The following is a 17,053-nucleotide window of genomic DNA, read 5'->3' on the forward strand; positions in this document are numbered from 1 at the left end:
CAAACCCAAGAGCCAGCTCCTCCAAGGGCTGCGGGGCTGAACTCGAGGAGATTTCCCTTCCACTTCCCGGGAGCCCAGGTCCTCTCAGGCGTCGTCAGGGGGATTCTTCGCCCTAATTATCCTGGGAGGAAGACGCGCTTTTCCGGGAGACCGCTAGGCAACACTCACCACGGCAGCCTTGGGATTACTTCCCTCTGTGGGTGTGTGACTTCGTCTAAGCAAGTCACACTTACAGTAGGCTCTCACTGGCGAGGCGGCGAGCTGCAGAGGGCGGGGGAGCTGGGTACAGGAGGGAGGAGGTGGGAGGCGCAGAGCTTGGAGAGAGAGGAGACGGAGCTCCAGCACAGCAGGAGCGCGCCTTGGCGGTGCAGTTTCAACCTCGCCGGCTCAGCCGCTCACACGCCGCCGCCTCCCGAATCAGCAGGAGCCGCCACAGCTCCTGGCAGCCGCCGCCGGGCTCCGCGCTCGGGCCGCCAGCCGCCGTCAGGACCTCCCCTTGCCAGTACTCAGTCCGCAAGCTATTTCCTTCTGCCAGCCTCTTTGAACTCGCTGGGTCTTTGCCTTTGCTCGGCTCTCTCCTATTATTTCTCCCACCCTCTGTTTTCTTAAATTTTCTTCCTTTAGTTATCCTGCATCTTGCTTTTCCCCCCGCCCCTCTCACTGAGGATTGCTTGATTTAAGATGACTTGTCTTCCTTACCCTCGTCCATTTCGGTCCTGAAGATTGAAAAGGAGCCTATATATATACACACACACGCTGGCATTTACAGACCACGTTTTTAAAAGGAGGGAAAAAAAAAAAAAAAACTCTAAAGAGACCCAAGAAGGAAACCGCGGGACCTTGAGTCCAGCCAGGGCGGCACTAGCAACCGTAACTCGTATTCCATTTAACCTCACTGGCGAGGAGGGAGAGAAGAGCCGAAAGCAAACTTCAGTCGCCTAGGAGGACCGCTGTGTTCGCGTTTGGAGGAGCCGCGAGCCTGCAGGCGAACACCCCCACGGGGAGCGGGAGGCTCCGCGAGCTGCCCTCACCCCCTCCGCCAGGCGGGAGTCGCGGACTGAGCGGCGCGGGACAGCGGCGGCTCAGGCGGCCCGGGGAAGATGCGGGGCTCCGGGCCCCGGGATGCGGGACGCCGGCGGCCCCCGGGAGGCAGCGATAGCGGCCCCTCCAGCACTCCCGCGTCCCTAGCTGGCTGCTCCACAGCTCGTCGCAGGACCCCCCTCTGGACGTGCCTCCTCCTGTGCGCGGCTCTCCGGACCCTCCTGGCCAGCCCCAGCAATGAAGGTAGCGCGTGGGGGTGGGGGCGGCGGCGAGCCGGGCCGAGGGCGAGGCGGGGCCTGAGAGCGCGGGTCGGGGCGAGCCGGGCGCCGCAGCCTCCCTGGAAACCTCACTTGCTCGGGGCCAGTTGATGTTTGTCGTGCGCGCTCTCCGGCCTGTTCGCCCTCCCTCCGCTCTCTCCGGTTGCATTGTTTGACACGAGCCGCCCAGGGCTGGGCGAAGAGCCTGCGGATGGGCTGAGGCTGGGGGGCTGGGAAGTTGGAAGCCCAAAGCCCAGAAGGGTCCGAGACCCGCCCTGGGTCGGCAGGGGCGACTGGGTGTAGCTTGAGGGAAGTGTGATTTCGGGCTGGAAGGTGTAGAAACTGTTGGAAGCGCAGCGATGAGGATCTCTGGGGAGTGGTGGGGCTTTTCAAAACCGTTATTTGAAGCTGGGGATGGGAAACATCGCGGGGGTGGTTGGATTTTTAAAAAATATATATAATATTTTATTTTGGGGATAAGTGCCTCCAGGGAGCTGTTATTTAGGGCACCACCAGCTGCTATTCTGGGGTGGGTGGCAAGAGCTATTATTTCTTCAGGGAGGAGGATGGCGAAGGGCAGAAGGAGCCTCTGGCTGTGGGGTGCCCTTCACTTTGGAGGGTTGGGCATCACACCGAGGCGAAAGTGGGAGAAGGCGGGAAGGTGGGAGGCTGCGGTAGGCGCGGGGGTGGGGTGGTGGTTAAACTGATGTGCTGCTGCGAAGTTGCTGATGGAACCTAAGAGAGCCCGTTTCCCCAGGTTTCCGAGGGAATAAAATAAAATAAATATAATAAAACCCTCCCAAGAGGCTCAGATCCGGACGTTCCCAGCTCTCCTCCCCACCCCCAGTCTTGAGACCCAGACCCAGAAGACTGTGTCTCTGCTTTCCATTGAGAGAGGTGGGCCCAGCACGGGAGCAGCACTCCTGTGGTGCCCAGTTCCCAGAGTCCTCCCCAGACCCCCCCCCCCCCCACCTGCCACCTCCTGGAAGGCAGCCCCTGGCTGAGGCACCACTCCAGCCTCTCTCTGAGCTTGGAGAGGCGCAGTCCCTATAGGTAGGAATCAGCTTTGCAGATACAGATATGAACTGTGAGAGAGAGGCCAGCTGTACCCTGAAAACATCCAGAACCCTGCCTCAGTGGTTAGAGGGTTGAGGTTTCAACCTGCCAGTCCTGGGTCAGGGGACCCTGGACCAGAATGATGAAGCATCAGCTGTGGAGTCTTGTGTGTCCTCCTGACTCTTGGGGGTAGTGTCTGCGCTGTAGGAGAAGGCTCCAAGCAGGTTTCTCAGCGCTGCCAGCTCCTTTAAGCCCATGAGCTTCTTCCTTTAAACCCTAAATTCATTTTTTAAAAACCGCACACGGACTAGGTGTCTCCAACTATATCTATCCATCCACACTTGTTTATTTCATTTCTTATACCAGGCGATTTTTTTTTCCTCTTTCCATTCTGATAAGTTGAAAAAGTACTTGCTGACTACTAACATCTTTAATTCCATTCGTTTCTTTGGAAGTCCGACTACCACAGGGTTAGGAATCCTTTAATTAACTGTCCTTTCCTCCGAAAGGGGCATCCTAGTTTGCTCTTACAGAGTAGCAGTAATCATAATGCCATTAATTCCTACGTGTTTCCGTTATTGTATTATTTTTTTCAGGTGTGATGTGGGAAGGGATAACATTTTGATTAGATGAGATGAAAGGGGTAGTTCTTGTTTAGAGAATGGGAACAAATTAAATCTCAGAGAGGGAACTAAATGGAACCAGGGCCATGTCTATTAAGGGGACAATTATGAGGCAGGACTATATATAGAGAAGCAAGGGTTTCTCAGCAAGAATAGGTCCCCTAAGAAATTATAAGCAGGCTGCACTCTTGTGGAAGGTAGTTTGGCTGATATTACAATCAGCACCTACAGGCTGTATTGTCCTTTGTAGTGGACCCCACAACATAACCTGGACTACAGTAGATGGTGGTTGCAAAGGTCCAACCAAAAATGAAGAGTTCTTTACTGTGTACTGACTTGAAGACTCTAAAAATAAACTCTCTGTGCTGTTTGTGGGCACATTCTATGACATGTCACATTCACACAATTAGAAATGAAGTTTTAAAATCTGTGACTTTGTCCCATCTTAGTCCAGTGCAATTTTCATTCACTAGTAACGAGTAGGGGTACAACATTAATATAACAAACCTTTAGTTCTGCTTTGTGTAATTTGTGTTATCTTGTTTTTCCATGATAGTGCATTTTTAAATTTAACAGTGAGTGTGCATTAAGATTTTAATAACAGTTTCTTTATGTAAAGTGTCAGATTAGAAATTTTGTTTTTGACTGTTTCTAGAGGAACTTTGGAAGATGAGGGGCAGAAACATTTGATGGATGTACTAAGTCCATTTCTGCACTGTACTTTCTGCAACTTATAGATGCTTAATGAATTTTCAGATGCTTATTATGACTTAGATGTGCTTGTATATGAATGTTCCCATTATGCAAGCGAAGAAAATCAAAGGGTTATAGAAACATGAGTTTACACTCATCACTGATATTTTAGCCTTCCTTAGTTTTTTTGTAGACAAAAATAAGTAGAATTACTGAGAAAAGGCTAAAATATATCCAGCATCTTGATTGATATGAAATACATGGCAAACTATATTGGATAACAGACAATGAAAAGAACATTTACTCATTAGTCTGAATTCTCAGAAAGATATGCCCTGAGTTGTCTTAGTCATACATTGTCTTATTGCATACATGTGGAAGAAACTCTTGAACCATAGAATAATATATAAAATGCCTTGTTATAAAAGAATTGAGAGTTATATTTAGCAACAAATTTATCTATGATTAGCCACAAAGGACTGGTATCATAAAGTGTATGGAAATTTGAAGATTTGAGTACATTTAATAAGTAAATGGAGCATGTCCACTTTTACAAATATTGGAGGTGGCCCTGAACTTATTCAGTAACTGCCACTTTTTGCTGTCTGGAGATATATTTGTAAACAAGCATTATTTGACAAGTGCTTTTCACAGCAGGGATTCTTGGCCAATTACTGCTGAACAGCTCTGCATTGAAAATGATTCACCCGCAGTGAATCAAGCTTAATTCATTGAAGCTACAGTCAGTAATGTCCCAGTAAACTGCTTCTGACAGTTGTCAGCAGTTTGTATTTGAAAAGTCCAGCTCCTTCTTTCTGAATGTTTTGTATATTTGAGAAAGTGGCATAGATGGGTGGGTACCTGGAGTGGGGCAAAACCCCCAAAATGGTCACCATAAGGGGAAAAATTGGGGACTGAACTACTTGAAAAACAGTAATAAAATTGTAGCTGTTTTCAGTAGAAAAGAAAAGGAAGAAAGTTTTTAAGGTTTTCTTCTTGGCATATAATAGGACCAGGCCCATAAAACAGATTAGATGACATAATAGATTTGTAAAACTAAATGGCTTTGTTTTGTGACCTTGTCCTGCTACAGTAATTCATTCCTTTTAGAGAAAGCCACAGGACCCCAGAGAAAAAGGAACAGTAAAATCACCCCCTCACCAGGACACTACTGAACAACAAGAGCAAAAAAGAGAGCCACTAGCCCTATTTAAATTGGTGATTGCTGAAACTAGAAGGCCTATGGAGAGTTGTAACTTTTGGTTTTAAAAACCATGAAAGAGAAGTAGAATCTTGAAATTTTAAGTTGCTTTTGGGGCAAACAAAAATTTTAGGTATCCGAGTGACAGGCAAAATGATTTCCTTTCCTCATGTTAACATAAAGAGAAGATATGGGCAGTTCTCATATTTAATGAGAAGCTTTTTTCTTATAAAAATATTATTAGGTGACAGCATCACATATACAAACTATTAATTTGGTATTTCAAGCCAGGTAGGAGCTATTTGGTATTGGAAACGGTTTAGGTTTTCTGTATGTTTAAGCACATTAGTTGACTTTATTTGTATTGCTGATATCTACGTATATAAAAATATACCCATGTTATGTAACTGCATTTAAGATTTTGTTCAGTACCCTACTTTTGAGAAAAACAAACTGATTTAGTTGTTTTCACAATACTTCTATTAGCTGACTTTATCACTTGAATCTTCTTTATTGGAGTGTTTTTAAAACATACTTGTTTGAATGACTAACTGATTTCATTCATTTTAGAAGAAATCTTTTTAATTTATACTTTTTAATTTTTTCTAATTTTATCTATACTTATGTTAAACAGAAATATTTCTCATTTATGAGTCATCTTTTTCAAGAAGGAAATGTACTCTGTTGATATGTATCTCTGTTAAAGAAATAAGTACTATAAAATACTGGTACGTTCTTGTATATTAACAGGTATATTCCATTTTAATAATGAGTAGTTTGGATTAAGTTATCACAGCTATGTAGTTATTAAGATAAACTCATGACATTTTAACATAATAAAATATCAATAGTTTACAGTGCTTTTCATTAAATATCAAATTAATTGAAGTTTGGCTATTCAGCCTTGCTATTAATAGTTTCTCTTTTTTTTTTCTTTTTACAGTGACTTTTGACTCTAGGAGTCTGAGCTAAAAATGTAAATTGTTACTTTACCAATTGAGAATAATTCTTGCTGCTCTAATATTTTTGTTTGATATGTATGTATCTACAGAGCAGAATAGTTCCTACAGTATGCTGTCTTGGTTTGATCAAACTTTATATAATCAGTTGCCTAGGCTCCAGATTTCTTCAAAAGAGTTATTCTAGTCTGCTGTATACTTAAGAATACCTAACAATATTTTAATAACAATAAAACTTCCTCATATGTTCTATTCTAGACTAGATAATATACCTTCATTTCTGTGAGCGTGTACACAGGAAGACGAGATGAAAGATGATACCCTAAGGCCCTTAAACACAGATTAAAATGATTTATATATTTTACAAAAGGCCTAATAAGACATTTATTTAAAATTAGCAAAATGGGCATAATCATTAGGTGCATTCAATGTTGAGAAATAGATAAATAGTAGATGAGTAGTTCTCTATTCATAATTCTTTTTTTTTTTCAATTAGCAATAATTGTGCCTCGGATAAACCTCATTGGCTACGATACTGCCACTGCACAAAGCTCATAATACTTTTTAAAACTCTCCATAACAGCTGGAAACTAGTGACACTAACAATTTTGTCTGATTTATTGGTTCCATTGCCATTGAAGATGCTTATTTAAAAATGTAAGTCATCTATTTTTGAGTTGGTTTTGAACTTTTAAAACAATTAGCATAAGTACTTGCATCTCCTTTTGTTTGCTTTTCTCTTACTAGTTTTTGACTTGCCATATACATATATATTTTTGATTCAAAACTAATCAGACAGCTTTTAGACTATCGGAACAAGGCTAAAGTTTTCATTAAAAATGACATTTAAGTCTAAAAATTAGACAACTGTTCATTTTTACAGCATTTATTACATAGTGAAGAATTGTCAAAAATAGTTGGATCACTGCTATGATAAATTGTATTAATAGTTACATATAAAGCAAATTACAAAGAGATAATGACTAGGTAACCTTTGAGTTCATTAGGATTTACAACTTCTGATAGAATGTATATACCTATGTTTTATTAATTTTATTTATTCTGACCACAAAATCTTACCCAATTTTAAATTTATTTGTAGTTATATAACGCATACTTGACTGAATGATTTTAAACATAATTCAAAATAGTGAAATTCACGAGAAAGAGATTTTACAATTTTCTAAAACTTCTTTCATTATGATCATAAAATTTGTATTAGATACAATTTTAGGGAAAATTTAAAAAATATACTAGGATGTTGCAAACTATAGGAATATTTGAATTATGTCTGAAGAAAAGTGTGTAGTAATCTGTGATTACTATTTTTTTGCCTTTTTTTAAAACATTAGATCAGATTTTTCATTTAGTATCTTTAATGAGAATCTATTATTACAAAGTCATTATAAACCCTATAATTTAATAGGTGTGCCACTTAGCATGCTTTACGTATTTGTGATTTAGTATGGTGACATTTATAAACTGCCATTAATGTAACTAATAATAATTAATATTTAATTAATAATTTAATTAAATATTTAATTAATATTTAATTAATAATTAAATAAAATTTTATATTAAGTTATTTAAAGTATATACAAGAAATTGTAACAGTATATAAAAAAGACTGATCATCTCAAAAGAGGTTTGTAAGCTTACCTTTAAGAGTATCTTGTATACATTGTTGTCTAGGTAAATAAAATCAAATAGAGTCTGTTTAAAACTACACATTATTTCAGGTTTTTTTCTTTTTGTATTTGCTCTACAGCCTTTCCTTTCTGACGGTATTGTACATTACTGTATTAGTATCATACATTTCATTTCTCAAGTTACCAGAGTACATACTTCATCATGTATGTTGGAAAAAGCTTTATTTATCGAAAGTCAACCCTAAACCATGAATTTTCTCTTCAGCATCTTCTAGGAACTCAGAGTTCATAACTTTTAATTGTTGTATGTTTATTTAGCAGAGTGCAGTAGTTTGCTGTGCATGGATGCATTTTGAGGGTATGTGGAGAGCTGTGGAAGAAAGGGTATGGAGGAACGTCTGGTGGTATTATCATGAATTTGATCTTGATTAAAGGGGCTGAGTTTTAATTTTGTCTTAGCTTTAAAAAAAAAAAACACCACAACTACACCTTCATGCACACATATCTAATTATATAGTTGTTGTCGGTGTAAAGTTCAATTTAATCAAAATATAACTCTTTAGTTCATTTCATCTAGTTAGCCATTTTTTTTTCTTGTGTTTCTTTGTAAGTACTTGTTGAGTTATGGCAAATACTTGTGTAGTTAGACATCCTGCAGATTTAATAATTGAGATTAAAGTGTCTGTGATGATTCTAATTTTGTTTTAGTTGCTGGACTGTTGCCCAAGCCATCTTCTCCATCCATCACACATGTCTTCAGTTCTAACTAAACTGGGTCCATGACTCTGTTATGTAAATGATTCTGGTTAAAAAAAAAAAAGAAGAAAGAGCCAGAATCAGAGGGCTGAAATATTTTGCATATGCTTTGTGAGAAAATGTTCCTACTTGGCAACATGTTTCTGGCTAAGTATTGGAAGATTTAGAGAAAATACAATCTGCTCTTTTACTCAGAGATGGGTAATGTCTTTTTTCTCTTATAATAATTTTACACTCTCTCATCTGTCACATTTCTCTCCTCTCTCACCCCCTCCTTTCATTCTTTCTTCTTTCTGTCTCCTTCCCTCTCTCCATTTATGCAAAGTCAAAACTAGGAAATTAGGATTTCAAATCAGGTAATAAGACACTATAGTCCAGTTAAAGAAATCATGTGTTCCACTCCCTAAAGAAAAAAAAAAGTACACCTTTTCAAATCAAGTCATAAAATTATCTTGACTTTATAATTTTCTGATAATCAGAAGTGCAAGAGTTTAAGAATTCCCTCTATTTATTTATTTTTGAAGATAGCACACTTATTTACTTTGCAATGGTTGTGCTTTCTTGCTCCAGGATGCTTGTTAATGCCCTTTCTGTGGAAAGACAAACTCAGCAGGTTTATCTGGCTGGCACTAGCTCAAGTACAGCAGCCTGCTACAGGAGCTTTCTCTGAGAGTCAAGTGCCCAGAGCCCTTGTTTCATGTGCTCCCTGAACTCTGGAAGCAGACCGCCCATCTTGTGGAAGAGGACAATGAACTCCCTTCTTTTTAGTTTCAGCCCGGGTAGTAGTGCTGTCATGGAGGAACAAGACAGCCTTCAGAACAAAGTAGGAAACATTCCTAGTCTGCTGAATCTGATGGATTTTAGCCATGTCTGTTTTTCTTCAAGCCATCCTTTCTGATTTCTCTGGAAGGCGGTAGGCAACAGCAACAACAGAACAGATTTGAAGTCACTTTTTTTCAAATTAAAAAAAAAAGGAGGAAGGAAAGGAATAAAGTAAGGAAAGGTTTAAGTACTATGAAATTGCAGGAAAAATGAGAAAAAAAAATCTCATTTTGGCATTGAAAAACAATCTAGTCTTATTTTATTTTGGGTTTTGTTGTGAGATAATCTCCATCTATCATTTAGTTACTAATGCCATTATTATTGTTGTTACTTTAAAATTTCAGTTAATTTCTGCCCTATAATACTATCAGTTTCAAAGTTGGTAGTACTACAGGACAGAAAGTAAGCAGAGAACAAACTAAACAGTTTTCTAGTTAGCAGAGAATTGCATAAATGTAAATTATGGAAGTATGACTTGTTAAAGCTCAGTATAGTACAGTTTATGTTACCATTCACTTGCTGAGTAAGGACTAGGATATCAGAAAACTGGGTGCATAAGACTTTTTAAAACTTATAATGAGAAAGCTTTATTAAGAAAAAGAATACAGAAATATCTTACTTTTGCATATATGACAGAAACATGGGCTTAGTGAACTTTGTCAGTACTTTGGTGACAAAAATGGTTATGCCCTTGATGAGCCTATAGCTTAATTTTCATTAGCTTCACAATTGTACTTCTCATTAAGTTGTGCATAATGGGAAGATGTAAAGACTATGGAATGATCTCTGCTGTGTATTAGTGGTATAGTCTTTAACCATTCAGTCCTCCCAGGTCCCATGTAGTTAAACTGAATTATTAATCTACAGATAGAGAGAGGGTTGTTGTGAACATAAACTTATGATATGTATTTTGTGTGTTGCTTAGTGAGATTTATAGAACAAAGTAAATATAAAATAAATTTTGGTCTTTGTGATTATCAGTCTAGGTATGTGTTATTTGAGGTAGGATTTCTCAATCACAGGTTATCCATCATCTATCTTGATATAGATGATTTAAGGGGAAAGGGACAAGAAAACAATCTCAATAACTGCATATGTAAGTTTTCTATAGAGCTAAAAATGGTAAAAACCAGCTATATGATGTCTTAATTTTGGTTTCATTATGACATATATATATATTATTTTGAATATTAGGATTTGATTATGAAATAATCGGAAAAAACACCAACTTTCCCTGTGCCCAGAGTTGTAAATATTGCATTTCCTTTCATTACTCTACCTCCCTCATTACTCTTTATCTAGATGTGGGTAATTTTTTTTTATTATTATCAAAAGTAATCAAGGGATGACTTCAAATATTTTGGGTACTTAGTCCTAGCTTAAAATACTGCCAGTTTTATTTTTTTCTATGTTCATTTATCCTGCTGAAAGAGATTAGTTGGGGAGAATTTAAATTTTAAAAGTTTCCTGAAACAGAAGTTAATGCTTTAATTTGACACCTGTTTCAGTTAGAGATAAACAGTTTCCTGATCTGTTTCATTATATTCAGAAATTAAAATTTACTTAGAACTGGGCTCTTATGTCTTATAAAGCTCTTATAATTCTATGGGGAATTATCTTTTTTACATTGGTAAACATAAACAGTTTTAAGGAAGTTTAGAATATATTATATTTAGTTCTGTTTAGCACGCTCATGAGTCATTGGGAAGCTGGTAAAACTGCATGACATTTTGTATGGAGTCCTGCTGGTACCTGCTGTTATGGCTATTTATAGCTCTATTTCTCTCCCTCACCCCCACCCCCACATACATCACATTCTTGATCAACTTCTTAGTATTAGGTTGTCTCCCTCTCCTTTCTCTCCTTCTTCTTCTTCTTCTCCTCCTTCTCCTCCTCCTTCTGCTTCTTTTTCCTCCTCTTCCCACTCCTCCTCCTCCCATTCCTCCTCTGGCCTCCTCCTTCTCCTCCTTTTTTTTCTCCTCCTCCTCCTCCTTCTTCTTTTTCTTCTTTCACTGCTCTGGGGTGACTTTTTCAGATAGAGAAAGATAGAAAGACAGAAACAGATGGAAGGAGAGAGATATAGATACTACAACTCTGAAGCTTCCCCTAGTGTTTGGGGACTGGCTGAAACCTTGCACACACATAGGCATGGCAAAGAGGGCACCCTCCTAGGGAGCCGTCTCAACTAGCATAGTCAGTACAAAACAAGAATTCTGCCCACATGTTATCTCCTTTCCACATCAGACTTTACATTTCTCTCTCTACTTATTTTTAAAATGTTTTCTGTCAGTTTTACTATCTAAGCAACTCTGTCCTTCATCTTTAGTCCAGGTAAGACGAGACTTAGCTTTGTATACTCAAATATGAGAAACTGTATACAAAGGTGCTGTCGATTGCTGAACAGTAATTATTGTTGTATTGGAAAATGATAGTTTTGAAAATACAGTGTGGACATAACTTATGACATTGTAATTTTTAAAAATTTTTATTTATAAAAAGGAAAGGCTGACAAAATCATAGGATAAGAGTGGTGCAACGCCACACAATTCCCACCACCAGAACTTCATATCCCACTCCTCCCGATAGCTTTCCTGTTCTTTAACCCTCTGGGAGTATGGAGGTCAGGCTCAGGAAAAAACCAGTATAGTCATGGGCTCTTTGGAATATAACTAAAATAGGCCTACTAGCTGTCTTCAAAACGGAGATCCCACCTGTTCACCTGCAATATCCCAGCCAGCCTTGAGGTTCATGATTAGTCAACAATTTGTTTGGTTTCATATGGTAACTCTTTTTTCAGCCACCAGGTTCCAGTTGCTACCATGATGCCAACCGGATTTCCCTGGGCAGACAACCCCATCAGTGGGTCCTGGAGTCCTGCTTCCCCAGAGCCCTGCCCCACTAGGGAAAGAGAGAGACAGGCTGGAAATATGGATCAACCTGCCAACACCCATGTTCAGTGGGGAAGCAATTACAAAAGCCAGATTTTCCACCTTCTGCACCCCACCTTTCCCATATTTGGGAGCTACTCTCTTCCCTGATCCAGCTTTCTAGCCCTTTTCCCAGCCATGACATCATCTCCCTAGGCAATAACTTGGGTCCACCTACATATCAGAGGACATTGTAATTTACATGATATTCTCATATCAGGTGAAGGGACTGACCAGTTTAGTGGGAATTGTAGTCATACTTTGATAAATATTTATAATCACTTTTATGTAGTTTATACTAAGAAAGGCATTGTTACTTAAAAAAATGTTGTCATGAGACTCTCATGAATCTTGTAGGATGGATTAAATAATTGTTTTAAACCAAGAAAGTGAAAAAAATGAGAGCTATTAAAAATCACTTAATTTCAAAGTTATTGTCAGTATTGCTGAATCAATGTACCACTTCAGGAGGCAGTCCATTGGAGTGGTAAGAGCACAGGTCCCTGGAGTCTGGCTGAAGCACTTAGAGCTGTGGGACCCTGAGCAAGCTAGAAAAATCTCTCTGTGCCTGTGATTTACTTTTGCCAGAAAAATGGGGATATTGATATGATTTAGAGTTGGAATGGGTAAGTGGATTCACCTAATAAAAGTGCTTTCTTAAAGTTCTGGCTTATATAGTCAGCATTATGGATGTGTTAAGTACGTGTACTAATAAAACTATCAGGGCTGTCAATCCAGCAGTTAGCAAAGTCTAATTTTCTATATTTGTCACTGAATACTCTCTATTTATTGTAAATGGAATTACCAGAAGAAAAGTATTTGACTTCAGTTCAATTGCTCAAGCAGTCCTTGTTTACTCCCTGGATAAACTCTTCAGTGTCTCTCCAGTGCCCTCAGAATAAAATCTAGCCTCCTTGAACATGAGTATAATGCTTTCAGTGGTTTACTTCTAGCCCTTACTCCTAGTTTCTTATGGTCCCTGCTCTCTTGTCTCCTATGTACATGACTTTGTGAGGGGAAGGGAAGACCTCTCAGAACTGATAGATTCTGGGTGCTCAGTAGGAAATATTCAGAGACTTCATTTACCTGGTTAACTTGATCTTTATGCCTGTGTCAATACAGTAACCCCCTTTCCAAGTTTCTCCATGATTCTTTGCCATTTTTGTATGTAAGATTTGAGTCTTTTCCTTACTTGTGCATTTCTGATAATTCATCAGGAAAATATCACTGTTTTATAATGGTTACCCAGCACAAAAGTTTTCTTATGAAATGAATATTCTCTTTTAACAGAGATACTGTGATTTCTTTTGTCAGACTTAAATCAGTGCAAATTAAATACGAGAGTAAACTTAATAGTTTCTTTTCCTTTCCTTTCCTTTCTTTTTTAGTTCTTTTTTTTTTTTGATGTTGGAAGCCTCACACATGGATGATTTCACCATTACTGGGGCCATTTTTTTTTATATTGGGGGGAGGTAGGTAGATAGAGACAGAGACAGAGAGAGAGAAAGAAAGAAAGAGAGAGAAAGAAATACATCACCAGAGGTTCTCTGCTGCTATGACAGTCCCATGTGGAGTTAGGGCTCAAACCCTTGCCACAAATTATACCAAGTGAGCTGATAGCTCCATAAAGTCATGGAAAGCAAGCCTCAGTGGCTAGTAACTCCCTAAGGCAGGATATAAGTGAAATATATTATAGTCTGTAATTCTGCTTGCATCTTAGAAATTCCTGATATACTAAGAGGAGAGAAAGAGCCAGACATCACACTGGTACTTGTGCTGCGGGGGATCGAACTCAGGATCTCATGCTTGAGAATCCAATGCTTTATCCACTGTGCCACCTCCCGGACCACGGTGTGCTAACTTCTAACCACCGACTGGTTAGTGTAATTAATGAATATCTCTCCCGGTCATATTTTTTAAATATTTATTTATTTTCCATTTTGCTGCTCTTGTTGTTTATCGTTGTTGTTATTGCTGTTATTGTTGCATAAGACAGAGAGAAATGGAGAGAGGAAGGGAAGACAGAGAGGGGGAGAGAAAGAGAGACACCTGCAGACCTGCTTAACTGCCTGTGAAGCGACTCCCCTGCAGGTAGGGAGCTGGGGGCTCAAACCTGTATCCTTACTCTAGTTTTTGCTTTTTGCGTCCCAGGCATATTTTTATCTATACTAAAAACTATAACACACACACGTACACGAGAAATATAATAGATTATTTTATCTGCTTGACCTAGGAATTTTTTTTAAACTTTCTCTAGACTGAAGGTATCATAATCATTTAAATGACCTTTTTTTTTTTATTTGTTTTGTTGCTGGGGCTCAGTGTCCAGCATAAAGAATCCATTGCACCCAGTGGCCACTTTCCCCTCTCTTTACTTTTTTCTATTTCTTTAAGTAGGACTCATAGAAATTGAGAGGAGTAGGGGAGATAGAGAGGAACAGATAAAGATAGACACCTGTAAACATGCTTCACAGCTAGGCTAGTGAAGAATTCTCTCTTTAGGTGGGTTTGGGGGCTGAACTACAAGTCCTTGAGCATGGTAACGTGTACACTCAACTGGGTGCTCCACCATTAGGCCCCTTTATAATAACTATTATCACATAGTTTCCTCAGTTCTTATAACAACTGTATGGGTTTCAGATTGTTTAAGCTTAGTGGGAAGTTGGGTTTGAAAAAAATAAAAACAAAATAAAACAAAAAACATAAACAACTAAGCAACTTACTTTATATTCCACAACAAATAAGCTAATAGGTTATGATTCTGAAGCTCATGGTTACACACACTATACTTGAGATTACATTTGCCTAAAGGTACTTAGTATTTTGATTTGTGTTTTATTTATGCATACCGTCTTTCAAGGAAGAAATAATTACTCATTATGTTATGTTTCCTTCATTATTGATATTATTAATTATTATTAATGATATTAGGGGATGAGTTCTGGACCTTGTACACATTGAGAGTCTCCATTCTGGACCAGTTTTTATTCTGCATTGAGAGAAAAAGACAGAGAGAAAGAAAGAGAGAGGAGAGTGGAGAGAGAGCGATATACCAAAGCACTGGCTTATAATCAGTGAACTTTCATATGCATATCTATGGTGCTAATAACTGATACTAGTAATTGAACCTAGGGTCTCACACATGGCAAGACATTTACTTTACACACAACAATATAGCAGAGATTCTCATAAACAAGTTTTACAATAAAATCAGTTAATGTGAAATTATAAAGCATGCAGCATTCAAACCATGAAAAGCTTTTTAGCAAAAAAAAAAAAAAAAAAAAAAAAAACCTCACTATCATCAGTACTAAAATAGTTGAATAGAAGAGTTAAGTATAAGCTCCACAGTACTCATTTTCTAGTAGAAACATCACTTCTTAGGAAAGACAATATTTTTTTGTTTCTTGCTTGGAGCTTTGAGAGATGTTGATCACAGTGGTATTTGTGTTTGGAGTCTTGAACAATGCAATAAAGACTATAACAACTTTGGAAAAGGCAGACCTGATTTTCCCCTAGTAGTCTCTTATAATGTTCAAAGTCAAGCAACATAAATTACAAGAGTTTAAAAACTATTTTTATGCTGTAGAAACTTTCATTCAAAAGAAATTATGGTGGAAACTCAATACATAAAGCAGATAATGTCAGAGCTACTGGATTTCCTGGCTGTGTTTTTACTGCCTCCCTCCCTTCATCTGTGTTTTTGAGGCAACTCTTTAAAACCACAGGATCTACTGTAAGCTCAGTGTGAAAACCACTGTGTTAAGATATAAAAGGATTTTTATATAGAGGATCTTCACACTATGTATCTGACTTGTGACTTTCTAGCAGGCAGGCTAAAAAACAAAATTAGAATGCTCTCTTTGATCCAGTGGTTCATAACCTAGAGGTGCTCATTAGAGCTAACTTCAGAACTTTGTTAAATATACCATGTTTGTACCTAAGTAGACTCACTGAATCAGAATTCACTGAATCTAATTTGAAGGAAATCCATTAGGTTTAGAGCCTGGAAATCAAACTCTTTAGAACACCATGTATATTCTTATTTTTATCACTGTTTATGAATCTTCACTTAAAACAGAGCTAATCAAAGTGGCATCTGCTGTCTGAGACAAATGTCAGTCTGTGACACAAAGACTTAGTGTTAGCTTGTTCAGACTGTTATTTCATTTTGACATTGCTTCAATAGTCCCACTGTGTAATTGCTAGATCAGTGTCATTTGAAAGTTCTAATGTTGTCCAACTCAGATTAAGTGAATATAGGAATTACTGGAGTGGTAGGGACTTTCCAAAATGGTTATACTTGGGTTTTTATCTAATTATTATTATTTTTTTTACATAGGCTTGCACATGCATGGTTGTTAGTTGTTTTATTTTGTTTTCTTTGTTCTTTTTAAAAATTTATTTATAAAATGGAAATTTTGGCAAGACCATAGGATAATAAGGACACAATTCCCACCATCAGAACTCTGTATCCCATCCCCTCCATTGAAAGCTTTCCTATTCTTTTTTTTTTTTTTTTTTTTTTTTGAAAGCTTTCCTATTCTTTAACCCTCTGGGAGCATGGACTCAGGATCATTATGGGGTGCAAAAGGTGGAAGGTCTGGCTTCTGTAATTGCTTCTCTGCTGAATATGGGTGTTGAAAGGTTGATCCTTACTTCCAGCCTGTCTCTCTCTTTCCTAGTGGGGCAGGGCTCTGGGGAGGTGGGGCTCCAGGACACACTGGTGAGGTCATCTGCCCAGGGAAGTTAAGTTGGCATCAAGGTATTATCTTTAACTTGGTGGCTGAAAAAGTGTTAAGATATAAAGCAGAACAAATTGTTAACTAATTAGGAACCTAAAGGCAAGAATATAGAAAATGAGATTTGGCGTCTCCATTTTGTCAAAAGCTAGTTAGGTCTATTTTAGGTTTATTCCAAGGGGCCCATGACTGTACTAGTTTTTGTCCGAGTCTGACAGCTAACATGTAGGTGAACCAAATATATTGTCTGGGGAGATGGTTTCATAGTTGAAAAAAGGACTAGAAAGCTGGATCAAGGAAGAGAGTAGCTCCCAAACATGGGGGAAG

At 38.6% G+C, this 17,053-nt stretch overlaps 1 protein-coding gene and 1 non-coding gene across 2 annotated transcripts in view; one reads left to right on the plus strand and one right to left on the minus strand.

Moving 5' to 3' along the window:
* Window positions 1-279: 279 nt before the first annotated feature.
* EPHA5 (EPH receptor A5) overlaps window positions 280-17,053 on the plus strand; it is a 116,633-nt gene continuing 99,859 nt past the window's right edge. The window contains exon 1 of the mRNA XM_060188460.1: window positions 280-1,284. Coding sequence (XP_060044443.1) covers window positions 1,101-1,284 — 184 coding nt within the window. The 5' untranslated portion in view covers window positions 280-1,100. The remainder of the gene's footprint in view (window positions 1,285-17,053) is intronic.
* LOC132537794 (U4 spliceosomal RNA) lies at window positions 6,241-6,383 on the minus strand. Its single transcript, XR_009549228.1, has one exon. It is a non-coding gene; the product is annotated as a U4 spliceosomal RNA (small nuclear RNA).

Source organism: Erinaceus europaeus, chromosome 3, assembly GCF_950295315.1.
Source record: "Erinaceus europaeus chromosome 3, mEriEur2.1, whole genome shotgun sequence".
Taxonomy (NCBI): Eukaryota; Metazoa; Chordata; class Mammalia; order Eulipotyphla; family Erinaceidae; genus Erinaceus; species Erinaceus europaeus.